At 39.1% G+C, this 27,836-nt stretch overlaps 2 protein-coding genes across 17 annotated transcripts; one reads left to right on the forward strand and one right to left on the reverse strand.

The window, feature by feature from the left end:
- Nucleotides 1–1,090: 1,090 nt before the first annotated feature.
- Nucleotides 1,091–11,403, forward strand: ogal (O-GlcNAcase like). Its single transcript, XM_053633945.1, has 16 exons — nt 1,091–1,433; nt 1,570–1,621; nt 3,227–3,324; nt 4,248–4,378; nt 5,062–5,233; nt 5,631–5,729; nt 6,300–6,578; nt 6,729–6,827; nt 7,194–7,459; nt 7,798–7,972; nt 9,132–9,217; nt 9,537–9,629; nt 9,782–9,852; nt 10,031–10,151; nt 10,812–10,935; nt 11,163–11,403. The coding sequence occupies exons 1-16, from the start codon at nt 1,382–1,384 to the stop codon at nt 11,297–11,299; spliced, it is 2,055 nt and encodes a 684-aa protein (XP_053489920.1). The 5' UTR covers nt 1,091–1,381; the 3' UTR covers nt 11,300–11,403.
- cant1b (calcium activated nucleotidase 1b) lies at nt 11,333–26,931 on the reverse strand. Of its 16 annotated transcripts, none has more exons than XR_008386869.1 (7): nt 19,101–19,188; nt 18,328–18,969; nt 16,663–16,866; nt 13,727–14,138; nt 13,507–13,593; nt 12,408–12,471; nt 11,333–12,269 (listed from the first exon to the last, which is right to left on the reverse strand). XR_008386869.1 is itself a non-coding variant. In XM_053633946.1 (5 exons), exons 2-5 carry the CDS (start codon nt 19,102–19,104, stop codon nt 13,768–13,770), a joined length of 1,221 nt encoding a protein of 406 aa, XP_053489921.1. In that variant the 5' UTR covers nt 19,105–19,188; nt 26,725–26,931; the 3' UTR covers nt 12,773–13,767. The 16 variants fall into 16 exon arrangements, 5 of the variants coding, with proteins under 5 accessions (XP_053489921.1, XP_053489922.1, XP_053489924.1 ...); XR_008386871.1 differs by having other exon boundaries at nt 12,408–12,484; XR_008386870.1 differs by having other exon boundaries at nt 12,408–12,494.
- Between the last annotated feature and the right edge of the window lie 905 nt (nt 26,932–27,836).

Genomic DNA, 27,836 nt, shown 5'->3' on the forward strand with positions numbered 1-27,836 from the left:
TTCTTTTGTATTGTTTGGAAGTGTATTGTTTGTTGGGATATGTTTAGAAAATGTACAGAATCCTTTCCACATTTGGTTAGAGTTATTTTCTCTCAGAATGATTCATGGTTTGTAGTCTATCACACCCATGAATGGTTATCAAGTAGCCAGTAGTATTATGTGGTGGTTAATCAATAGTTAATCAATGAATCTGAAACATGAAGAAAGTTACCCACCTTGAGCATGTTCTGGTTAAGCTCGTTGTCATGTGATGCTGGTGCCTGATGGTGACACACTACTGCTGTTGTGGCTTCTCTCACCTTCTCATGACCTGACTCAGTCATACTGATACTTCTTCTATTTGGAGCTTCTGTACTTGACTTTTTTATGCCCAAGTCTCACACGTATTTCAGTGGATAATTGCACTTTGTTACTGCAGACTTGTTCCATAAGAACTGCTGTTGTAATTTGTAAGACTCTGATGCTCACAATGAACATCTTTTTAATTCAATGGCTTAATGTTATAGTATACAATTGTGGATGAGTAATAACTGATAATCTCATTAACGTTTATCACTCGTAAGAGGATGAGTTCGCTATTAAGTAACAGTTTCTTCTCCATGGCATGTCAGAGAGTTATTACTTGCCACTGCCACTTTCATTGTTCAGTAGGGATCTAAATCACATCCACATTTTTGTAAACCTGCTTTGTGACAATGTCCATTAAAAAAAGTGCTGTGTTTTAACCTGACCACAGGGCAAAATCACTAATCATTCACGTGTCTTCTTGGGAGCACTTGGAGCCAGTCCTACCTCCCTCTTTGATGATAATAATAATAATAATAATAATAATAATATGAAAGTAGGATAAAACACTCGTTTGCGTAATATTTAAAATTACACCAGCTAATTGTGCTATAGTTGCCATGGTGTCATGAATGACTTCTCACTGTCTAATCAGCGGACTGCTTGTGAGTAGCCAATCCTAGCGCAAGAGGCGGGATATATCGGAATTTGGGTGGGAAAAGTAGTGACGACTTGGCGCATGCGCGGTCAGCTCGAATAGCTCGAACAGTTTTAGCTGGGCGGAGTTTGACGTTTCTGCGTGACAGGTTTGGCGCATGCGCAGTAGGTGTAAATACAAAGTCCAACGAGGAACTGGGCGGATTATAAAGGCAGAAACAAGAATGCATTATAAACAGATGGGATGAGCTGGGTCAGTTGTCAGTACGCCTAGTTTTGATTTCTAACGCATTAAATAGAGAAGAGGAAGTGCGTTTTGAAGTCAGAAGTACAAAATTTACTAATGCCATTCATTTGGTGTGTTTAAGACAAGCTGTCTCTGCATTATTTAACACGTTTGCTAAATTAATCTGCTGTCAAAGACACCGAGTTAGCAACGATGTTAAAGATGAGCACCAGCCAGAGGATGTTCCTCAGTGGGGTTGTGGAAGGTGAGTTACATCTGGAGAAAATACTGTACTGTACTGTACTATTGTTGATAATATAATGTTGGTTTAGTAGAAACAAGTTACCCAGATGGGAATTGGTTCATTAAGAGCTCTCTGTTCACTGACCTTTGATTTTCAGGGTTTTATGGGCGCCCGTGGACTATGGAGCAAAGGAAGGAGCTGTTTAGGAGGTAGTAAAAGGTTTATGTGCTTTGATAATGTTCCTCATATTATGTCTCACCATAAACTTAGTTGACATTTGATTTGGTACACCTGCCTTGTACCTTCACATATCCAGTTGAATACAGTATAAAGTACCCCTGCCCCCCATGAACTTATTTGGGATTAGACATCATGAATATATACACAAAATAGCCAATAATAATGACGTGGAAGGGAAAAATCAATATAGTTTACACACAAAAAAAGTATTTACAAATAAAAAACAAAAGTTGTGATTGCATAAGTATTCGTCCCTGTTGGTGTGAATTCTCTAAATTAGTTCTGGTTTAGCCAGTTGCCTTTGCAAGATGAACTTGTTCACTTGTGTGCAATGGAAGTGTCACATGACCTCAATGTAAATACACCTGCTGCTGGAAGGCCCTATAGATTGTTGGAGATCTAAACAAACAGCACTGTGAAAACCAAGGGGCTATTAAAATAATTCCAGGACCAAGTTATGTAATAGTATCGATCAGGATTTGGTAATTACAATCTTCAGTAACATCAGTTATTTTAAATGAATGGAAAGAATATTGCAAAACTGCGACTCTACCTAGAGGAGGACGTCCACCAAAAGTCAGTGATTGGGTAAGGAGGGCATTAGTCAGAGAAGCAACAAAGAGGCCAAGGGGACATCTGTAGGAGCTGGAAAGATCTACACCTGAAATGGAACAAGCTGTTCACAAGGCAACTATATCCTAGACACCAGGGGTGGTTATTAAAACAGCTGAAGCACAACTTTCTATTATGGACTATTTCTATTATTATTTCTGTTCTATCGATGGTTTGAGTCGCTAAAATATTGAATTCCACAGAGATTGATGAATAATGTAGACATATTGGTAAACATTTCATTGCTGCATTCAGCAAACGTGGAAATTTTTAAAAAACTTTTGTCTTTGTCACAAAGCGCTGTGTTTGGTGGAAACTCAACATTTCTCATCAACCTGAGAACACCATCCCTACAGTGAAGCATGGTAGTGGTAGCATCATGTTAAGCCTTACCCTTTTACTCTTGGTTATTCTTCTCCCTAATGCCCTGCGTACTTGTTCATGGACTTTTGGTGGGTGGAGTCATGGTTGTCCTATCTTCCGTCCATGATTTAATAATGAATTTAATGTTGTGGAAAAGGTCAAGGGGGTAAATGCTTATGCAAAACGCTGTATCTACAAAGTGACCTTTAAGGTATATTTACCTGATAAAATTACCAATTATTGTAGCTACGAGGGTAAAAGGGTAAAAACTAGAGATGCACCGATGTATTGGCCGATAGTTTAAAAACATCCGATGATCAGGGCTGATTTATATCCTGTCAATAAAAAGAGGGTGGTAAAACACATCGATTTTGTAAAGATGTCTTGTTTGGAATGATGACAAAACTGCAGTTTGTAAGCTCTGTACTGCTAAAATTTTACACCTGAAGTAGCAGCAGTGAAGCGTTTCGGCATCGAGTCTCACTCTGAATAATCGGTGATCGGTATCGGCTGAGAAATTTAGTATCGGTGCATCTCTAGTAAAAACCTTCTAAATGACTACCGAATCTATAACCTGTATGTGTGTTTTAATAACCCAGGGAGCAAAAATGGGGATTGAACACATACCTTTATGCCCCAAAAGATGACTACAAACACAGGATGTACTGGAGAGAGCTGTATACCTCAGAGGAGGCAGGTACGAAACTCATGATTATAGCTTTTCTCTTAAAAATATTATGAAGAAAAAATTAATAGCTGCGATAGGTATACTGGAATATGAATTGTTAGAAATATATATTATACATATTTTCTTTGTGGCATTAATGATGTGGTCAGAAGCATTCGCTCTGTTGTCGGGAGATGGTGGGTTGAATCCCGATAATGCCACAGTCACCTGTGGCTGGGAGTCCAAGTACTGGCTGTGATCTTTGGGTAGGAGGGATGGTATACTCTTTCTGCCCTGTCATTCAGAGCAAAACTAGCCAAGTATGCAAAAGAGGGTAGGTGGTGATTTCCTCTAAGCTCATCTGCCTTATAACATGGCATAAGCAGCAGTTTCAAAAAGATGCAGCTGGCATGTCTCAGATGAAGTATGTGTTCACTTTCACCTGCTCCGTGTGATAGGGTAGAGCTAGCTAGTAGGTGGGAATTGGCAAAAAAACAAATTGGGAGAAAATGGCGGTAATAATCCAAAAACAAGGTGGTGTCAGTGATTTTCAAGTCAATACACTGTGTAATATTTGGCAGTCCTCACATTTCGGCAGCCTTCTCTGTGGTGCCTCTGTAAACGTGATTAAGCAGGAGGCATCTCTGTTTGCCCGTTTATGTTGTGGTTTTGGGCTGTTTTTTTGGGAGGGAACACTGAACAGGACTGTGTTTATTTGGACACTGAATTTCAAATCAGCTTACTTCAGCTATACTCCTCCTGACTCCTTAAAGAATTTTGAAAAATTTTAAGCCAAACTTGATGTATAATGATGACAGATGATGACTGTCAAACAGATGACAGTAATGTATAATGTGATGTATAATGTAATTAGGAAATTACAGAATTCACACATCCCATCTTTTTTAGAGATAGGATTTTGTCATATAAAATTCTCTCTTGTGTTTTTGAAGAGCAACTGATCACACTCATTTCTGCTGCGAAAGAACGTGACATTGAGTTCATCTACGCCATTTCACCCGGGTTGGATATTACATTCTCGAACCCGAAAGAGGTTGCGGCTCTTAAGAGAAAGCTAAGTCAGGTAATATTACATGATTTCAGACATGCCTATTCATTAATTGATAGTGTTTCATCACAAAGATACATTTATCTTTGTTATGGTACCATATACAGTTTTGGGTGTTTAATTTTTCATTTTACGAACGCTTCAAGTGCAGTTAATTATTTGTCATGCTATACGTGCAAATAGACGACTGTTTGAAGCCATTTGCTCCGTCCCAAACCTTGTACTTACCGTCTATATAGTAGCTGAAATACGTGTATTTTGCCTACTATATAGTAGGGAAGTACGCGGTTTCGGATGCAGCCGTGCTCTTGTTTGCCGTCAAACGTGTGTGTACGTGTCCTTTCGCACAATGCGGTGAAAACTCCCACACGATGTTAATAGTGTGACTAAGGTGTGTACATGTTTGTAATGCACTTTGATAATGCGATTAAAACAGGAGTACTCCACACGTCTTAATTCGATTTGTGTTTACTTCGAGTACGACTTTAGTTGGATTAAGGTCATCAATAATCGCTGTTTACATGGTAGTTTCTTACTCAGAGTATTGTCTTAATCGGATTAATATCGGATTATTGTTGTCCATGTGAACGTACTGAGTGTTTCATCGAGCAGCTGAATAATTTAATGTCTAATGACCATTGTGTATTTGTCTCTGAGCTAAATCTGATGGAGCTGAGTGTACGTTTCTTGCACGGCAGGTGTGTGAGTTCGGCTGCAGATCCTTCGCCCTGCTTTTTGACGACATTGAGCCAGAAATGTGTGCTGCTGATAAGGAGGCCTTTAGCTCCTTTGCTCATGCACAGGTGTCCGTCACCAATCAGGTGTATCAGGACCTGCAGGAGCCCCAGACCTTTCTCTTCTGCCCAACAGGTAACACTGATGCCTACTAATTGCAGTACTCTACCTGTAATAAATGTGTGACTACATAACAGTTTCTCAGAATAATCTGGATGGACCTATAGGCAAAATAAAGAAAAGCAGCTCCCCTTCTTTTGATTTACCTCAAAAGCCACAGAGAATGCAAACAACCTCATCATCACCAGAGTTAAACCAGTATTTCAGATTTGTTATAATCTTTATTACTTTTTTACTGACAGTAATAAATCTACAGGGTAGTCCTTGCATGAGCAGCTTTTTTCCTCTTAAGCATAAGTACTTTTGTCTGGGGGAAAAGAGCCTAGCCTAAAGGCACCATTACTAATAGTATAAGCAATGGACTTTACAGAAATAGGTAAACAGTTTTCTAAACACTGTTTTCCTTTTGTAGATTACTGCGCTGCATTCTGTACCCCTAACGTGAGCCAGTCTTCATATTTACACACTGTCGGAGAGAAACTCCTCCCTGGGATAGATATTCTCTGGACCGGTAAGATCCAAAGCTCTGTCCGTTTATCTCCAGTTATTTTAAATATCCAGTACAGCACTTGCCTAATGAATCTGAATCTGTAGATCATAAAACGAATATTCAGATGCCAGATGTGTGTTGAGTGCTGTACTGGATGTGCCAGACAGTAATCTATAAACATTTAAAAAATATTCATGGCTGGAAGATGCATCATTGTTGGGGCAGCCATCTTGGATAACTGAAATCACTTTTTTCCTTTGTGAATTTTAGCATCATTAACGCCCTATACCCTGTCTTTCAAGTTACTCAGATGGTCATACAGTTCCACTTTGAACTTTAAATTTCTAAATACAGATTCTTCCTGGCAACTTACTAAACGATCTATGTGAAAAATTACACTACAGAGCTTAACACTGTTGTTTTAAACTAAAGGAGCAGACACCAGCAGGTTTTTAGTTGCGTTCATGGTAAGAAAAAGTTGTTTGTGATTTATGTGACGTGAAGCTTTGTGTGTTTTGTTTTTTTTTGTTTTGTTTGTTTGTTTATTTCAGTATACTGTTTCATTAAGTGTTTGCTTTTCATCGCTCTCAGGTCCAAAAGTGGTGTCCAAGGACATTTCTGTGGAGTCTATTGAGGAAGTGTCCAGTGTTCTTAGAAGGCCACCAGTGATTTGGGACAACATCCATGCGAATGACTATGACCCCCAGCGGTTGTTCATGGGACCCTTCAAGAACCGTCCCACCGAACTCATTCCCAAACTCCGAGGAGTACTCACCAATCCGAACTGTGAATTCGAGCCTAACTTTGTGGCTATTCATACACTAGCCACTTGGTGCAAATCTAACACGGGACAGAAAGACGTTGCTATGGGTAAGCTGGTCCAAGTGTTAACTCTTGCATGATTGGTTGTTTTATGTAACCTACTTAAGACCTACTCATCATGACCTAAAAATCATTCGGAATGGTTCTTATTAACTTTTAGAAATTTCTCTCGGTCATCCTGATATTGTTGTTCTACAGATGGTGAGGATCAGGGGTCTGACTACAACCCCAAGGAGGCTTTGCGGCTCGCTCTCACTGACTGGCTAGCTGAGTTTGGTGTGGCTGATCAACCCGATGGTAAAACGTTAATGTTCAATATCTGTAGGTTATATATCAAACTACAATAATAATGCTGTGGATAATAATAGATAATCTATTAATAGGCAACTTTTCCTTGCCAAAAAGACTTGCCATGCAGATAATCAGTATAACTGTTATACTGCTCTTGCTCATGCAATATTGATTAACTAACAGCACATCCTCACATTATGCCTTACATAAAATAAATATTTGATTATTTGTGTTTTACAATGTTCATAATTAGTTAACTGTTTAAGGAAAAATCTTGTACTGTTCAAACTGGTTATTTTGAAATGTTAACATGATTTCTGAGTGCCTAAAACCCCATCTGTGCTGATTTATTGCGTGTGTGTGTGTGTGCAGTGTCCCGCGCTGGTAGTGGTCGTGCAAAGAAAGAGCCGTCTGACGAGGAGCCCATGCAGACGGACGAGTACGTGCCGGGGCCCAGAGAGAACCCTCTGTACACAGCTGAGCCACTCACCCTGGAGGACCTAACGCTGCTTGCTGAGCTCTTCTACCTGCCCTATGAATACGGTCCCACTGCCCTCAACATGCTGCAAGAGCTGCAGTGGCTAAGAGGAAACAGGGACGCTGCCACTTTCGGCCCCGTGGTAACTGAGAACAACAAGGTGAGTGAGAGGGCAAGAGTGTCACCAAACCTGTGCAAGCAGGCAGTGTAGCACACTCTGTGGAAAAGTATCTGCCCCTTTCCACCTACGATTGGCTAGTGTCACTGTGATTGACAGGGAAGAGAGAAAATGCCATCGCTCCCGCCCAGACAGCACAAACAATTTTTGCTCCCTTGGATTCCCGGCCACGGATGGCTGTGGCATCTTCGGGATTTGAACTTGGAATTCGATTTCCTGACAAAAGCAATATCGGACAGTTTTTTACGTGATATGACAGGGTTTATGGAAAATGTGTTATTGTTTATATTCTGATTTAATATTCCATTTAAATCTCACAGGCCAAAGAATGGCGAGAGAGAGCCGAGCACTTTGAAGAATCGTGTGATTCGGTTGTCCGGATGTTTAACAGGCTGTCGAACGCACCCAACAGAACTATTCTGTACGATCTGTACAACTACATCTGTGACATAAAGAGTGGTGTGTCTTTAGCCAGAGCATTCGTCAACAGTTTGGGTAAGTACTCATCGGATTATATAGGACCTGGAACTGATTATGAATTACATCACAAAAAAATGCAATACATTGTAACCTCTTCAATTATTTAAAAAAAGTGGTCTTTAACTACTTTTGGACTACTTAAAGGGATAGTTCACCCAAAAATGAAAATTCTGTCATCAGTTACTCACCCTATCCCACCATAAAATTGGGATTAAACCACTGGAGTCACACGGATTACTGTTACGATGCCTTTCTGAACTTTTTGGAGCTTGAAAGTTTTGGTTACTTGGAACGTAAATGGACAGATACAAATCTCCCAGGTTTCATTAAAAAGTCTTCATTTGTCTTTGGAAGATGAACGAAAGTCTTATGGGTTTGGAACGACACGAGGGTTTTCATTTTTGTGTGAATTATACAAAAAATGTAGTGTTTTAAAGTTTACCTAGTGTGTTGTGGAAGCAACAAATGAATTGTTCTATAATTTTATTATTTAGTCTTGTTCTACAAAGGGTATAACACTATGAACAAAAAAATTGTACGTGCACTTTAGGGACTACTTTTATTTCCAAAAAGAGCCGAACATAGTAAAGTGCAGCTTTATGTGGATTAATGAAAGTAAATATATTTCCTAGAGAAATGTTATACAGCACCTTGAGTTGCAGTTGGAGGCTTTCTTCAGATGTTCTATCCTCAGCCAAGTGGGGAATGATTTTGCTACTGCCATCTACAGTTAAACCTTAGCTAGGATGCCTCCTCCTGCTGCAAGAAAAAAACTTCCTAGTTAATATTAGAAAGGGTCACAAATAAATCTTTAAGGTGAATCCAACAAAAAAAAGATGCATCTTTATCAATTACAGAGCAATGAATACGTTTGTGGACATGCTCAGCAAACTGGAAACTAGTATATTATAATTAATTGACCTGAGAAATATACTCCGGTGATCCTTTAAAAGGGAGCTGTAATATTACTCTTATTTTATTTTTACTTTCTTTTTTTTTTTAAAAAACATTACTTTTACATTACTACCTAGCTGTAACAACCCTATCTGAAATGTAACCCATGTTAAGGACAGCCACTACACGTTTTTTATTATGATTCAGTTCTTCTCCAGCCCAGTGGAATCTCCTTGACTAGACTGATATCGATTTATTTGTCTGCTTCATTTGGAAACAGGTGGTCGTAATCCTCCTCCCTCTCAAATTATAAATGATGACCCGGAGCCATGGGGTTTCAGAGGTGGACTTTCTGGAGAGTTCCAGGTACAGTTTGTTAGTCTTTGCCATTTTATTGTGCATTAAGTTATTACAAACAAGGCAAAAATAATGCTGTAAAGCAGGAGTGTCCAATCTTATCCGAAAGGGTGCAGGTTTTCATTCCAACCAAGCAGAAGCCAACCCTGAGTCTATTGAAAGCCAAGTTCAACTGATTATACAGGTGGAATCAGGTGTGGTTCCTGCTGGGTTGGAATGAAAACCTGCACCCACACAGGCCCTTTCCGGATAAGATTGGACACCCCTGCTTTAAAGGGATAATTAAGTGAGTGGTAACTGGTTTTACTAATTTGACTTTGTTATCTAGAGGATGCTTCCATGTCACGGGAACCGAGATCTGTTTCGTACTCCTCCTGCCACTAGAGTGTACACGATTCGACCATGTACTCCCAAAGATATGGTGACTGACTTACTGATTTCGAAAGATAAGGCCCTACTACTTTTATAGTCTGCTCTTAGACCTGAACTCAAATGCTTTAAGCTACCTAATGATTCTGTGGAGATGCCATCCATTACAAATGAGTATTGTGTGCGTGTTTGTCTACTTCACAGTCAGAGGTTTTGAGATTATCCAAGGAGATACAGAGTGAGACGCTACAGCAAGTTACATTAATTGGTGACAGGTGATAAGTCACTTTCATTGAACTACATTTTTTGTTGACAAGACATTTGCCAGATTTATGGCTGGGGAAAAAAAGCATTTATTGACAGTTGGTGATATTATTGCCATTTTTTAGCTAGTAACATCAAGCTAGCCGATATACAGAATGCAGTTTCATTCGTCCGTGTCCTTCCTCTCAGGCTGGTGGACGGTCAGATTATTCCATCTAAACACTGTGACCTGGTTCTGGAGGATGAAGTCGGCATCTGTGGTTTCGCTTTAGCCCTCACCGATGCAAAGATAGCCATGACCACATCCCAGGTGACGAAGATGAAGAACACTACCACTACCTCCCACCCATTACTACTAGCTCTGAAATATGTAACTTTTAATTGTGCATCTGCACTGTATTGTATTTTAATCACAGTCATGATTTCTGGCTTCATCAGTTAGTTAGAATTGATGGTGAAACTTTTGCTAAAGATTTGCTAGTCGTAGATATCAGGATTTATTGACACTGGTTCATTAAATCATAAATTCTATCATCATGTTTTGAATCGTCTTCTTTGAGTGTAGGAGACTGGAGAAATATGAAGTTAATTTGGCTACACAGGCAAAACTAATGATCATTAGATGAGATCAAACTGCAGACCATGGAGGCACATACTGACTTTATTTACTTAGTCTAATTACATTTATATTTAGCATTGAAAAGATGCACTCAATTAACGAGATTAGTCCTAGCTAGCATTATTGAAATGTATTGTGAAAGAAGGATTATAATGTGCAATGATTCTGTTCTGAAAAAATGTTAAAAGGTTTTGTTCTTAAATTGGATAATTTTTTTTAGGTGTAATTGTGCGGCAAATAGTGCAGAAAGTCTTCTCTAGATTTTGGAGTATTCAAACTGATATGGTTTTAATCTAGATTGATTGACTTTTTTTTTTTTTTTTACTGCTTTGTTGTCTCTTGTGTCTGTAGTATCCAGAAACGATGCTGAGAGATTTCCCCTCTCTGATGATTATTCAAATCCACCCAAGAGTACCAGATCCCAACACTGCCAAGCGCCTGATTGGCAACATGCTCTCTTTACTACAAGAAGCTGGTATGTTTACCAAGAAACAGATGTGCGTGCACACACACGCGCACACACACACGCGCACACACACACACACACACACACACACTCTCACTCACTCTCTCTCTCTCTATACTGATCAAACAAACATAGTGTGTGCAACCAACCATTGTCTGGCTTTTCTCGTCTGTCCTGTTTATACAGTGCAACTGCCTTCATTTTTAACACAGATCTATTCTGCATTTCTTCCTCAGGCTCCACTGGTGTTTTTTGCGAGTTCAGATCTAACGACAGAAGAATGTTGGACTTTCTCAGGACTCTGGGCCTGCTCCACCTGCTTACGGTGGAAGGACTACAAACAGGCCTGGTCGTCATGGGAACAAAGCTGTGAATAATGAGCTGCGCTTTACAGATATTCAAGATGTTGATTTAAGCCCACACAGCGCTTTTATTGTTAAACAATAAGAAATGACAAAAATAAAAGTTTTACATTGACATTGCAAATATGTTCATAAACTTTATATATGGTCATATGATGTTTATTTTTATCATTACTTCTTTATGTGATAAAACTTTGATTGCCCTTGGGGGCAATTTTTAAACCTCTACTGCACACACTAAGATACTCTCATGAGAAAAGGTTCTGTTGCGCTATTGCTATGTGATCATTTTATTTTCTGTGGTAGTGGTTAGCACGTTTGCCTCGTGCCTTTTAGGTTGGGGGGTTTGAATCCCGCCTCTGCACTGTGTGCATGGAGTTTGCATGTTCTCGCCTGAGGGGTTTCTTCCAGGTACTCCTGTTTCCTCCCCCAGTCCGAAGACATGCACTATAGGCTGATCGGCATTTCCAAACTGTCTGTAGTGTTCGCGATTGTGCCCTGCGATCTGTTGGTATCCCTCACCCTGAGCTCCGAGTTCCCTTGGATAGGCGCCAGGCTCCCCCGCAACCCTGTGTAGGTTACCTGGGATGGAAAATGGATGGATTTTCGGTGGTATTTTAGAATATGGGCACACCACACAACAATGAAAATATGTCTATTGAACATTTGATTATTTGTCACTGTTGAAACAGTGGTATTGGTTTTACATTACTCCGAGCAAGCAGGGGATTTTGAATTATTTTGAAAGAATGCTTACATTCTTTCAAACTAAATCCAACCCTCTCATTGAAATACAAGTTATATTTTAATTAGAGGTAGGAATTTACAGCTTTTTTGACCATTTCGCCAAGCACCTACTCCTGTCTCCTGTTCTGACTTATCCTCCCTTCCTGCATTATGGTCTAACTTATCCCCACTGTTTTCTACAGGAATATCCAGTGCAATCCTCTTCTTATCCTGGCCCTAGAACATTTCCATGTTCTGAACAAAAGACATATACACCAGTATTATGAAAGCTGCATTAAATATAAGTGAAATAAATAAAATAAAAGTTAAATATTAAATTTCTTGGGGTTTTTTTTGTGTGAACACCTTCATTTTTCTGTGACCTTCACTTACCACGTTTGGTAATGTGGATCCTTTATCGTCCTTTATGGTCCCATATGGCAATATACATATTTTTCTAAACAGAAATACTACAATTTTCTAAAAATAAGATTTAAATGAAAAAAATATATATTTAAAAGTCACTGTAAATATTTAGTAAATATTTTTGAAGAATGATTTAAATGATGTTCAATGTGGAAAAGAGGAGGACAGTGGGAGATTTCAGTGTGGCCACCTACTTCAAAAACACCAATCAGTGAATATGTTTAAAATGTAAATGCTCTAAAAAGCCAGATAAATGCAGCATGCAGAAAAGGGTGCTGTAATTGGTCAGGGACAAATTAGGGGGGAAAATAACATTCTTCTTGACTAACTCAGGTGTTTAAGCATCTTAAGTTTAATTTCTTGTCTAAGATGAAGACAGTTAAATATTAATGATCACATCCACAAGTCAGAAGAGCAACATTCAGTGAGATATATGCATTTCAGCAGGATTTTAAAACATGACAGTAAAACAGAAATAAAACAAAACACTCATTTGGACTGCGTCGTTAAAGTCACCCTAAACTTTATAACGTACTGATTTATGATTAAACTCTTTTAAGAGTGCGCTGTCCAGTTGATTATTACATATTATTAATAATGATTAATTATTATTACCACCACCTCTACTACTGCATGTAGGGGCATTTCTAATTTGCATATTAAGAGATATACAGTATACACAGTAATATCATATGAGGGTAAACGTGTTTGTTTCTGATGGTAGTTTTTGTATAACCATTAAAAACATGGGCTTTAAAATAAGTTTTGGGTGACTCGCAATTTACAAATATCTGCATGATCTACTAAAATGTTATAAATAAAAAATGACATAAATGAACATGAATCATTTGCATCTTTATCCTTCAAGTCCACTTAATAAAAGACAAATTTGTCTTTTGGGTCATTCCGGTTTGGTTAGAGTTAGTCCGTGTTGTGCGTTTTAACCCAAAAAACCCTGAGTCTTCAGCAGCACTGTTTTTCACAGAGATGCTAAGGAGAGACCTCAGCCAACGTTCAAAACTACACGGTAAGCGTGTAAGCTCTGTGAGCTGTCTATGTAGCTTACCATGTAGCTGTGTCTTTGTGTTTTGTTTGACGTCATTGATCTCCCTCGTCATGAGAGAACAGTTATCCACTGTGTCCACTGGTGGGTCTCCATGGGGACATGAATACATGCAGTGTACATTATCACCACTGCATACAGAAATATCATAAAGAGAAACTGATCCTTTTATGACATTTTACATCTACGACATTGCACTGACATTACACACATGGTCACATACCCAGTGACTCCCATGTGAGAAATCCACTCTCTTCTACCAAACTAGATGAACTCCAGCCCTTCGTATTTCACATCTCCGATCTTTGTCTCGGGCAGCAGGACCCGTCCGTCCAGCGTGAAGGCTGTGATGTAGGTGGCGATTTTGCCTGCGTCCTCCTCAGACTTCAGTGCGAGGACCACGTGGTCATGGGTGTTGGGAATGAACCTGAAGGCTGAGAAGCCGTGTGTGGGGAGCAGCCGCCCGACCCGGGTCACTGAGACGTGGCTGAAATCGGCCGTGCAGGTCAGGAGCAGGTTGGTGGCACGGCGCTCGTCAGCTGTTTCCTCGTAGCGTTCAGAGCTGGCGCGGCGTGGGAGGAAGAACCAGCGCTGTCGACGCTCGCTCCACACCGCCGACTCGTGTATCAAATAACCTGAGATGCACATGAAGGACAGGTGTGGGCTTTAGTTATGCAGGATTTTCCCTACTGTAGAAAGGCTTAGGCGCAGTGAATGAAAGCCAAATGAATGTAAAAAGGCATTTAGGCGACATATCAGAATGAATATAAAAACGATGGTGAGAGTTCTATGTGCTGACAAAATGAAACTGAGAGGTGGCTTGATCTCAAATAAAAGGTAAGCTGGCAACAGAAATGACCTGCCAATCAACAATCAGTGCCTGAACGAACGTCCTCAATGTCTTCAGCAGCACACCGTTTTAAAATCAAATTAAACTAGTAACTACTAGTTACTACCACTACTAGCTCTACTAGGAGTAGTACTAGTGACAAACACTCCAAAGCATTATCCAAACATTTACTGATCAATACCACATTAATTTATTCCGTTGTTCATGTGAACCTGGTCCTTCCATGTATGTCTTTTTTTTTTTTTTTTTTTTTTAAATAAGGCTCATATTCACAAGCTGTTCAGTTCAGCCAAACGTCACTGTGTTGTGTATTAGAACACAATTTCTACCCAATTCTATGACAGGGTAGAGACAATAGAGTTTAGAAACAATTGTTTGCACCGGTTCCTCCATTCAATACAGTATGCATGCACTGTTCAGTGTAGTTAATGCTATTTAATCATACACTTTTGGACTTATTGCACTGTTGTGTATTTGCACTTTGTGTAGTCCTGTGCACAGTGATTATGTGCTGCACCATGGTCCTGAAGAAATAACATTGTTCTAATGTATACGAGTTATATAGAGGAATGTAAAAAAAAAAAGCACAAATCTCCGTAGTGCCGTGGCCATCCAGGATCTGGATGTTTCACTGTTGAAGCAAATAAATGCTGAGGTCATTATTGATGCTGTTCCAAAACATATAAAAACACATAAAAGTGTTTTCTGGAATATGCTGGTTCATATCTCAGAGAAGCAAGCATGAAAGTTCAATTCAGATGTTTCAATCAGCAAACCTCTTAAAATGTAGGTGTGTGTGGGTGCTAGCTGGGTTAGCTCTCTTGGTGTCACTCACTTGGCATGCTCATTTGCATAAAAGTTGCTTTTTTTAAAGTAGCACACCTGCAGTGAGTGAAGGTACGAAGTGTGTGGCAGCTTTAACAAGTTAACATTTTTAATTATAGCAGGTAAGTTCTTCCTCATGCCATCTTAGGGAGTTTTCCACGATCACCTCTGGCTGCTTAATGCGGTTCAAATATAAATCTACACCCGGATTTCTGTCACAATGATTTCTGTGACGATCTCTATTGTTAAAACGCTATACAAATACTGAACTGAAGTTAACAGAATTGAAAAGAGGCAGGACTGCAGTTCCAAGTTGAGAGCAATGTGTGTGTGTGTGTGTGTGTGTGTGTGTGTGTGTGTGTGTGTAGCAGCCTTCGAGTCAACCTGCTGTCAAAACAAAAAAGGAGCCAAATGATATGGACAAAACAGAAAAATGTGAATATTTTTAAATTTTCTAATTTCTAGATTTTCTAATGATCTTATAACTAATTACATTTTTGAAAAAAAAAACTAGTTCTTAAGTCTTTATTAAGACGGACATAAACAAGAGCTAGTTAGTTCGTTCAAGTACACATTCAGCAAAAGTGCATTCGAGAAGCCACATTTCAATATGATGACTAAAATGTGACTGATTATGGATTTTGTTTTTTGAATTACTGTGAACTTCTGTGGAATTTCCCTTTAAATGCCCTAGGAGCATGCAATTTCTAGCCAAATATGCTTTAGTTCACACACAAAAGGTTCAATTATGGCAATGGAAAGTGTATTCTGAGCCCAAAGAGGCATAGATGCAAGTATTCACTTTTAAAGTTTTCATAGCATTTGGAATTGAGGTTTTAAAAATGGCCTACAAGGTAGTGCTGCATTTCAGTTCTCTATGTTTAGTTTTCTGTGCCAGCGATATGGTGTCATGGAGGCCAAATTGCAGCTGTGTCCTGGCAGCCAGTTTCGGATGAGTTCACTCTCATTCCATGGTGGTATGTGGGTCAGATAACAGTGGGCTGGCAAAAGGCCATCAGTCATTAATTATCTGGGACACGAACTGTCCTGGGTCTCTGTGAAAAGTTTGTTGTCATACTGGCAGATTTATGGTATGGTACTGATGAGAGTGCTATTTTCTCTACAACTCTCAATAACCCTTTAAGAAATGTCAAGGGTCTTTAATGTTATCACTGTGCAGCATTAGCAAAATACAGCTAATTACTGCTTGCATTTTCAGTTCTCTTTTTTTCTACAACTATTCTAGTCACAGTAACTATTTATTGATGTTAATTTCAGTGGCTAGGGTTAGGGTTAGGGCTGAACACAAAGGAGACTTCACATTCTGGAGACTCGCTGACATACAGGAAGGGTATATTAAGTATCTATAGAGGAAGGTGAAAAGGCCAACTGTTGAAGCAGTTGGCCTTCAACACTGAAGCTGACTGCATCAGATTTAGATCCTCATTCTGTAAAGTGTGTTTTGCTTTGGTGAGCTTTTTTACCAGGTGGTTTGATGCCTGCTGCGCCCCTCATTGCGATGTAATGGGGCACCCAGTTCTCGTGGTGCACGTCGCCCTGGAAGCCGATGACTTTCACCCACTGGGGGTCGTTGTTGACGAATTCGCCCGTGGTGGTCGTCCACTCCTTCCCCAGCCCACCCACGTACAGGTGCTCGTCCTTCACTGCCAGCCACTCAGCCTTAAAACCTGCTCACAGTGTAAACACAAGGACAAGCATCTTTAATATCATGTTTCACTACAGTTCTTTCCCCTGCACAATTATTCAATTAAAATATACAATCCCATCCAAATTGGAACAGCAAGGCCAATTCCATTGCATTTCACCTCCTGAAGAGGAGACTGACGAGAGGGAGGAAAAAAAGAAACAACAACTGAAAGAAACTGCAGTACAAGCCTGCAAAAGCAACACAAAAGGAAAATGCAACAGTTTGGTGATGTCAGTGGGTCACCAGCTTGATGCAGTTATTGCAAGCAAGGGATATACAACCATATATTAAGTGTTATTTACGTTAAGACTATTTGTTCCAAAACTTTTGCTCACCTAACGATTGGGTGGTCTGACACTACAAATGCCATGTTCTCATTTGTTTAACACATCTTGATGTAAATATGAGGTAATGAAAGCTAAAATTCTGATCTACCATCTCATTCATCTCAAACCCAACATTTCTTCAATGTATAACGAAAACAATAGAATTGGCCTTGGTGTTCCAATGCTTCCGGAGGGAACTGTTATCTAAATTATCCATCCATCCATCCATCCATCCATCCATCCATCCATCCATCCATCTTCTACCACTTACTCCTTCTTCAGGGTCGCGGGGGAACCTGGAGCCAATCCCAGGGAGCATCGGGCACAAGGCGGGGTACACCCTGGACAGGGTGCCAGTCCATCGCAGGGCACAATCACATACACACTCACACACCCATTCATACACTACGGACACTTTAGACACGCCAATCAGCCTACCATGCATGTCTTTGGACTGGGGAGGAAACCGGAGTTATCTAAATTATAAAAATACAAAATTAGAATTAATAAATAATATTCCGTTTGCATGACCATCCATCAATCCATCCATCCATCTTCTATACCGCTTATCCTACTGGTTCGCAGGGAACCTGGAGCCTATCCCAGGGAACATGGGGCACAAGGCGGGGTACAATTCCATTTCAGGGCACAATCACACATTTTGGACATGCCCATCAGCCAACCATGCATGTCTTTGGACTGGGGGAGGAAACCGGAGTACCCGGAGGAAACCCCTACAGCACGGGGAGAACATGCAAACTCTACACAGGGCCGCAGTGGGAATCACTAAGCCACTGTGCATGTTTGCATGTCATTTGCTTTATTTTAAATTTTGCAAATATTTTACTGCTATACACGTACACTTCTATATATTATTAAACACATTTTTTAATTTTTTTACTATAAAAAATAATTCCAAAACTATAACTAAAACAAAAGAATGAAATATTGCCTCTAAACAAGCAAAAAAAACAACATGAAATCATTTCCCTTTTAATTTTTTCACACAACACTGACATGACTCAACTCATTAAGTGCAGAAAATGGCAGCTGGCAGAATGAGTGTGCGGTGTGGGAATATTTTGAATTGAACTCTTCTATTGTTTTCCACTCACCTTTGGAAACGCTGCCATCTCCATCAGGCAGGATGACCCATGGTACAGCCCGGTTGTCTTCAATGCGATACACCACGCCTGTTCGATCGTCTACGCTGTACAGATGTCCGTTAAACACCACCAGGTCGGACAGCTCCATCCCACGCCCTTTTTCTGATAAATGGCTCTCCAGCACCACCTTCTCCGGGTCCCACTCTACCTCCACATGTTCCCCGTTGTCTGTCACTAGCAGGTGGCCTCGCTGCATGTAGCTGAACCAGGTTTTGTCCTTGATGCTGCGTGAGTTTGTGTCCAAGTCTGCGATCACAGCTATGCGGTAGCGGACTCCATTAGCTGTGCGCTCCGGCGGGCTCAGAGGGTACGTGTGGTTGTAACGGGCATCCGTATTGGCAGTCGTATCCCGAATCAGGCGGTGTGCACCATTACTATGACGCATCGATGGAAAGAGTTTTGTATCGTCTGTAGAGCCCCCTGCTGTTTGGTGCAGATAGAGCAACAGGCCCAAGCCTAGTATAGTTACTACTGTGATGGCCCTCCATTTGAAATGGAAGCGAGGGTCAGCGCTAGCACTACTGATGGACGCCAAGGAGGGCAAGGACCGCATGGAGATCCGGGTAGTCATCAGGTCATTAGGAGGTAGAGCTAAAGGGAGGAAGTGAGGAGAGAGAGAGAGAGAGAGAGAGTGAAATTAAGAGACTGGAAATAGGAGAGGGAGAATGGGAGAGAGTGAGAGAGACAAAGACAGAATGCGAGTCAGAGCAAGAGTTTTATACCCATATGCCAAGGCTATATTTGCCTAAGGAAGGTTGTTTGTGTTCTGCCTTGATTATCAGATTTCCATACACGTTCCTGAATCAGGTCCTAAAGGAAGTAGAAAGTTGGTCATAGCAAACTGGTTAGGACTGACACCTCTCAGCATGGAATCAAAAACACTGTAGCTTCAAATCCTTCTCCTCATAACAGTTACAGTGGTGCTTGAAAGTTTGTGAAGATTTTCATACAAGTACTAAAAGTAGATAAAGAGAAACCAATTAAACAAGTGAGACAAAAATATTATACTTGATCATTTATGCATAGAGGAAAATTATCCAATATTACATACCTGTGAGAAGCAAAAGTATGTGAACGTCTAGCAGTTAATTTGAAGGTGAAATTAGAGTCAGGTGTTTTCAATCAATGGGATGACAATCAGGTGTGAGTGAGCACCCTGTTTTGTTTAAAGAACAGGTCTCTATCAAAGCCTGATCTTCATAACGCATGTTTGTGGAAGTGTATCATGGCACGAACAAAGGAGATTTCCAAAACCATCTCTAAAGAGTTTGGACTCCACCAATCCACAGTCAGACAGATTGTGTACAAATGGAGGAAATTCAACACCATTATTACCCTCCCCGGGAGTGGTCTACCAAAAAAGATCACTCCAAGCACAAGACGTGTAATAGTCATTGAGGACACAAAGGAACCCAGTGTAAATTCTAAGCAACTGAAGGTCTCTCTCACATTGGCTAATGTTAATGTTCATGAGTCCACCATCAGGAGAACATTGAACATTAATGGTGTGCATGGCAGGGTCGCAAGGAGAAAGCCACTGCTCTCCAGAAAGAACACTGCTCTCCGTCTGCAGTTCAAAGGTCATGTGGACAAGCCAGAAGTCTATTGGAAAAATGTTTTGTTGACAGATGGGACAAAAATAGAACTTTTTAAATTAACTGTATAAATGAGAAGCTTTATGTTTCCAGAAAGGAAAACACTGCATTCCAGCACAAGAACTTTATCCCATCTGTGAAATATATTGGTGGTGGTATCATGGTTTGGGCTTGTTTTGCTGTATCTGGGCCAGAAAGACTTGTCATCATTGATGGAACAATGAATTCTGAAGTATGCCAGCAAATTCTAAAGGAAAATGTCAGGACATCTGTCCATGAACTGAATCTCAAAAGAAAGTGGGTCATGCAGCAAGACAAACACCCTAAACACACAAGTTATTCTACCAAAGAATGGCTAAAGAAGAATACAGGTAATGTTCTGATATGGCTAAGTCAAAGTCCTGACCTTAACCCAATAGAAGTATTGTGGAAGGACCTGAAGCAAGCCATTCATGTGAGGAAACCCACCAACATCCCAGAGTTGAAGCTGTTCTACACTATGGAATGGGCAAAAATCCCTTCACGCAGATGTGCAGGACTGATCAACAGTTACCAGAAACGTTTAGTTGCAGTTATTGCTGCACAAGGGGGTCACACCAGATACTGAAAGCAAAGATTCACATACTTTTGCCACTAATGTTGGATCATTTTCCTCAATACATAAATGACCAAGTATAATATTTTTGTCTTGTTTGTTTAATTGGGTTCTCTTTATCTATTCTTAGGACTTGTGTGAAAATCTGATGTCGTTTTAGGTCATATTTATTCAGAAATATAGAAAATTCTAAAGAGTTTACAAAGTTTCCAGCACCACTGTATTTAGTTGTCTGGAGGTGGTAAACACCCTACTTCTGACTTTAAGATGAAAAATCAATTTTGATCATCCAAAAATCTTTTCTGTAATTAAATGCCCAAACTATATACTTGGTTTAAACAGCACTGTCTAACTACACAATCACTTGCTTACAAAAAAATTCAAATTTTGTATTGATAATTATAATTTTAAATAAAACTGTATTATCATCACCTGCTTTCTGGTTCAATTCTGGCTTGAGACTACGTGAGGAGGAACCTAAGGGTCGAAATGATACTCAACCCAAAAAAAGATTTGGGTTGTCCACAATGGTAGACCCTATAAAATCAGTGTTCAGCTCCATGGTGAAACTTTGTATATCTTTATCAATCCTAAACCACACCATCAAATCTACGAGACATTAGTTAAAGTAACCACGCTTTCAAAACTGTAATCTTTAAATGGGTATCTCCTATTGGTTGATTCTAATTATACAGACAGCACCCAATTTTTTTAGGTCCACAAAAAATGATTCAGTGGGTTATATGTACATTAAATCAGTGCTGTATTTTGACCATTGGCTACTGTTATGTAAATCACTTATAAAGACATGTGTTGGCCTGTGATAAATGTGAGCTGGCATGCTAGAAGTTAAGTAGCCATCGAGATAAGGACTACCTTTACCCACAGTACAGTAAATGAGTGACATCAGTAAAAACCAACATCAACTCTTCCCTAAGGCCGATGAACACATTCTGAGTGAACACTGCGTGCATTTGAACCATCTATAGTTACATTTAGTGTTGTGTGAAACAAGTTCATGTTATCACTTACATCATACCAGCTGTTACCAGTAACTCCCTCATCAGCATTTTCACTCTATTGAAGTTAATAAGAAAAACTGCCACTTGGCATGTTACAGAGAAATCTATCTATCCTGAAGACTTTCCTGTGGTGGAAAATGTGCTGACTGTTGAAATAGGATGACACGGGTGACTTCTGCAATAAATTTCTACTTACAGAATGCGTCACCATATCAACAATTATGTTTAAATAATATAATGTTTTAAAAAAAATTCATTCATTATTAGACGATAGATAATGTAGATTGTCTGCCACAGAACTCTCTGGGAATGAGTTGTTAATGCAGAAACCTTCTGACCAATCAGAACTGCGTTCTAGTATAATCTTCACACATAATCAATAGTTTAACAGTACGTGTTTAGGAGTGGTTTAAGAACTGGATGTGTATTGAGGCAAGGTTTCGGGTGAGACCGACTAACTTGTTAGCCCCAACGCAAACCTAAAGGAGCAAACACTAGACACCAAACAGGACACCATTTGGAAAAATTTTACAAATCAGGTGTTCCACCTAAGGTGCTCACTCCTTAAAAAAAACACTCATTTACATAGATGGCACTTTTGAACTCAAGAGCATGAGGTAATGCTCAAATGCACTACACAGAGGTTACACAAGTTCAAACATGCAAAAGCCATGTTTGCATGGGTTAACCCTTTGCACTTGTAACATTTAACATTCTGCTTTATCACGTTTGTCATCTTCTTATTTAATCATTTCAAAGGCACATTACATAGTAGTACTCTTTAGTCTGTTGTCAACAGTGAACCCAGAGGTTTTGTGTTTTTTGTCTAGAAGGTCTCAGTTCCCTTATTCTCTAAGCTCATACCTGAAGGACTAATTAACTAACCAATAGTATCAAATAACTGGGACAACACAGGCACAAGGCAAACATTACAGGGCAATTATGACCTTAATGTATGTACACAGTGCAAAATTACTAATAAGGCAAATCATTATCTGTTATCATTTATATAACATTAAAAAAATACCTGCATGTTTAGTGGTGCAGAGTGTCCTTCAAATGACTGAAATTGAGAAGAACTCCTTGAGTTTATGGCTTGTGTTATAAACTATGAACAACTCCTCAGCCAGCATTATAAAGCTGGTGTTACAGACAGAAGCAACACATAAGAACAGGGGGAGTTAGGCAGTTTATGGCAGAGAGAGAATGCAAAAGAGAACCTAGTGAACATCAAGCGTCACTGTCCTGAACTCGCCGCACGTCCCACAATCATTTGCCTAAAAATGGACATCTGCATGGCGAGCTTTTCGTTAACTTACTTTTAGAAAAGGCTTTGGCATGTCTTGTTTCAGTGTTGAATTTGTACAATAGGAGGATATCAGCTTATTTACTGAAATCAAGTAAATACACCTTTAGGTATAATGTTAAACCACTCGAAAGTCTACATAAAAAAAAGTCTAGCAACTTTACACTACAGACAAACTTGGTTGTTTCACACTCACAACAAATAAAAAATCTCTACCAGAGCTTTACTTAAACAGCAGGCATGAAGTTGTACGTTTACAATTAGACACAATCTAGCAGCTACTAAAGACCATGTTATTTACCATTCATTCTTCCTTTTGTTCTTCTGTGATGTTTCTTTTTTCGATCCATTCAGTACAATGCTGCTCGCTTGCAGGAACAAACTGATCTCTAGGTCTCCGTTTCTTCTTCTCTCTTTGAAACCTTTCCCTGCCGGTCTTCATTGGGTAAGAAATGGCCGACTCTTGCAATCATGACTAAGGCAAATTTTCATTACAGTCAGATTTGAACTTTTACCTCCATGGATTATTGATTAGCTTAAGAACAGAAGAGCTCCACTAAATGGCATTTGCCCCACTGACAGGCATTTTCATACAGTTCTGTGTCACAGATGCTTTGTGCTTGTTGTTTTTGATCACCTGTGTCTGTACACTCCCTCAGGTACCAGCCCTCAGAGCCTCCGAGGACTGACAGAGCCAGAGATCACAGCGTGGTATAAAATATATAAGCTGTCTTAACTCATGTCTTGGACGAATTCAAAAAGTTTTTAATACATTTAAAATAAACAGAGGTTCTGTTTGGAATAAGAAATCATTCAATTCCATTACAAAAAATCTTATGAAACAGTAAAAGTTAAAATAAGAATCTCTTTTAAAAAACAAAACAAAAGGGTGCTCCGATACCTTAGGCAAATAAACAAAACACGACATATGCAGTTTTAGAAAAATAATCAATAACAGAGTGGTGTTATGCGGCCTGACGCAAACAGAACTAGGGCTGCAACTAATGATTATTTTCATAATCGATTAGTAGGCCGATTATTTTTTCGATTAATCAATTAATCGGATGGGGCGGGGCAAACTTTCAGTACCATTTTGTTTTTGTTTATTTAAAATAAAATCCACAAACTGAGTGTTACAAATATAAACTTCAGAATAAAACTTTACACAACTGTTTGTCCAAAGCAGAAAAGAACCCAATACACACACATGCACCAAAATATATGTTATTAATTTAGGACTGTAGTGTAATCCGGTGCTTTTTGTGCATCCATAAAAAATAACGCATAAATACTATAAAATAAATTATATAATTTAATTTGTAGTATTTATGCATTATGTGCATAAATACTATGCACATACTATTGATCCACCCCCTTCCACACACACACACACACACACACACACACACATACATGCAGGCACCCCTGGTTTGCATGGGGAACATTTTTCTTTTTGATCCCATCGACCCATTCTCAGGAACTTAACATATAGTTTCTAATCAGCTGGGGGTCCATCCTGCCATAAAACACATTGTTTGATTCCCATTTGGTATCTTGGTCACTTACATTTCAAAGATGCTCAGTGGTGTAAAAGAATATGCTTAATATAACCCAAGAGGTTGGCTGGTAACATCAAGGAAGGGGCTTATAACATCAGAGGCTGCATTTTTACCATTAATGCTATTATCATCACGCATCCTATGTCAGATGTTGGTCAACATTTCTGTAAGTTACATTTGTCTCTATTCTATGTATATCTTCTTTTGTGATTCTGTTAAATAAATTAATTTGTTATTGCTATCTTTAAACATTCGGTGGTTCTTCCATAAGAAAGTCTGTTGCATTAAAAGTGCATGACTGTATTTATATGGTTATTAGAAATAGTGTCCCAAGCTAAATTTGTCGTATGTTAGACAGGTTAAAATCGACCTCTGACAAGTTAACGTAAAAGGCTAATACTTGCAAGTTTAAACGAAACCTCTGACAAGTAAATAGGAAAGGCCTATCCATCCACGTCGATATAAACCTCTGAGCTAACAAGAATAACTTGTTTATCATAGGCTAGATAAAAGCCTGAATTTTGAATGGTAAACATCACCTCTAAGTTACAATTAATCCACAAAAAAAATTTGAATTCTAATATGCTTATTGACTTGGTGCTCTAAATGAAATTTCTTTTACTTCTGCAGTTTGTTCTAAAGGTATACAAACTTTTGCACTGTACTGTATAAGTGTCTATTCAGCTATGTATCTTAAAAATAATCCAGGATGTTACTGCAGTGTTTTCGTAATAAAAGGAGATGTAGTTGAGCGAAACACAAAGTTCCCAGAAAAGCAGCTGCTCAAAAAATGGAAACTTTGTGAACTTCACTAAACTTTTACTACATCCTCTATCTATTTATTTATCTATCTTTTGTTATTGCATTACTTTTGATGATAAAGTACAATAAACCTAAATGTACCATTAACTCAGCCCATAATGATTTCCATTTTAATCTGTTTGCTGTAACAAAGTCAACCAAGGCATCCTGTTAAATATTTGCTAAGGAACTTGAGACCATACGTCAGCTCTACAAGACATGAAGGCACCTTAAATCCCTGCGTAGTGCCTTGAAACATGCAGCATTATTCAGTGTTTTGACATAATTTCCACTGAAACAGGAAGTCAGGGCAGAACATATCGAGTTGCTCCTCACCCTTTTTAAACAGCCAATAGCGTTTACCTTACCTCAGAGCCCGGGCTAAGCCGTACTTGACAGTTAGTACCATGGATTTTTGTAATATTGGGGGTGGGACACTTCAGATTCTAGACAGCATTTGATTGGACAAACAGTCTCATGAGCGCTGAAGTGCAGAACAATGTCATCAAAACTGCTGATCCGTATTGGTGGTAGAGAGAGACTGTACGTTTTGAATGTGTATATCTTCTAAATGCAAATTTTGTCATTGTTCTGGAGCTCACTAGCTTATAGACAACCTCAAGGCTGACATATTCATACTAAAAGCCACAAAACTTACATTTTTATTTCATGGGGACTTTAAGAGAGGACAGCCATTTTGGTAGTATGGTCTGTATGACACCCATATTTTTATTTTTTTTTTAGAATTTAAAATGTTCAGTTTCCCTAAAAATGCAGATTCTCAATGAAATTAATTGGTCACTGAAATAATAATCACACTACTTAATTCATCAAAAAGAGAGAAATACAGTGGCAAATCTGTAGTATATAGTATACTAAATACCAGATCTCTCAGGGTTCAGTAATAGTGATTAGGGAGTAAATTATTTCGTATTAAGCTTGAATTCTGGTCATTTTAATAATTATAACGGAAGAGCAACAAAATAAAGAATAGGCTTTTAAAATTTCATTATAAAAATAATATATTTTAAAACTCACTGTATAACTAACTGAACTATCGATAACGGCCTAGCTAATGAAGATTCCATGACTACGTATACACGCATTTACGTACTACGTAGTATGTAAAAACAGTACGACAGGTTACCATGGTTACCATTTGTGGCCTATTGTTTAGCCGTACTACTTAGTATGTTAGTATGCGACATAGAAGAGATCCAATTGAATACGCTACTATTCTGTTGTGGGTTATAACTTTGGGTGTGTACCTGTTAATATCTAGCTTCAAGTTATGTTATGTTATGTTATGTTATGTTATGTTCGAATATGTTCAAGTTATGTTATGTAAGTTATGTTAAAGTTCAGTCATTGCTAACTATTAGCTAGCATAGACTACTAGCTAGTACAGTAACGTATTGGAACATACCCCCCATAAACCAAGTATTCATGAGTTAATAAATATACGTACAGCTCGAATCTCCACTCTGGTGTAGCTTTGCGACGCAAACTCTGCGGTGGTTTAGTGTGCTACGTCCTTTCCATCGTTTACACAACCTCGGAACAGCCAGAGCTCCCTTCCCTTTTCAGGCACCACAGCCGTCCTGCGAAGGAAATCTGCCAACACACCGGTTAGTGCGGTTGTACCTCCTACCCGTTTTGCTACAAATCCCGCCTCCAGGGCTGTGATTGGCTAAGAGGTTTCATTCACAGAAGTCCGCTGATTGGATGGTTATAACGTCGCTCACTTTACAGTAACAAGCAGAGGTAATGACAATGAGTATGAAAACGCCCACTGATTGAGAAACGCCTATTTTATGTTCAGCAGATACCTATACTTGAAGGAAATAACAGTTGGGATCGGTTAATGCTGCATTCAAGACCTGGGTGATAAAGAATAATAATTCCCTAACTTCAAAAACTGGGGGGAAAAAACCCTACGAGTAGGAACCAAGTCGGAATTTTATGAGCTTTGTTTGCCCCAACCAAACCCGGAAGTGAGGCAACTCACTACATAAAACATGCCCAAAGTCATAAACGAGGAAGTAATTTTAAAGTAGGGGTTTTACTTTAGATTTAAGCTTATAATGAATTTCACTTGATAAATGTAACAAAATACATTTTAGTTATAAAAAAAAATAATTCAAGGCTAATAAGTTATAATACCATTAATGCAGCAACAAGATTCAAATCTAATTATTTTTAAGCAAGGGTAACAATTTTATGCGACTGGAACAACAAAGGCAGTATTAATTTAATCCATGTTAAAGCTTACTCTTTATTGGTGCAGCCCTTTCCTTTCATTAATTTTGCATAAATAAAATATTTTGCATTATTATACACGATTAGGTGGTACCCTTGCCTGTGTTTGCGACCTCACATATAAAACAAAAATGAGTCACTTCTCTGTTGGAAATGAAGGTTACAATTATTTGAGAAGATGAGATAAGGTTTAGTTTAGCATAATCTTAATTCTACACCAAGCTATAGGATTTGGGAAGCATTCAAAATGGCTGTGTAGATAAAGCATGGACATAACCCCTTGCAGTCATCAGCTTTGACAGTTGGATCCATCTCCTATGT

The sequence above is a fragment of the Ictalurus furcatus genome, chromosome 10 (genome assembly GCF_023375685.1).
Source record: "Ictalurus furcatus strain D&B chromosome 10, Billie_1.0, whole genome shotgun sequence".
Lineage (NCBI taxonomy): Eukaryota > Metazoa > Chordata > Actinopteri > Siluriformes > Ictaluridae > Ictalurus > Ictalurus furcatus.

Excerpts from the sequence above, each read along its gene's own strand:
- cant1b (XM_053633946.1), bottom strand. Across the intron at positions 16,867-18,327 it reads AGATGGCAGCGTTTCCAAAG|GTTTTAAGGCTGAGTGGCTG; the intron begins GTGAGTGGAAAA and ends CACTGTGAGCAG. Across the intron at positions 14,139-16,662 it reads AGCAGGCATCAAACCACCTG|GTTATTTGATACACGAGTCG; the intron begins GTAAAAAAGCTC and ends TGTGCATCTCAG.
- ogal (XM_053633945.1), top strand. The coding sequence starts at position 1,382 with ATGTTAAAGATGAGCACCAGCCAGAGGATGTTCCTCAGTGGGGTTGTG. Across the intron at positions 7,460-7,797 it reads TGGTAACTGAGAACAACAAG|GCCAAAGAATGGCGAGAGAG; the intron begins GTGAGTGAGAGG and ends TAAATCTCACAG. Across the intron at positions 10,152-10,811 it reads TAGCCATGACCACATCCCAG|TATCCAGAAACGATGCTGAG; the intron begins GTGACGAAGATG and ends TTGTGTCTGTAG.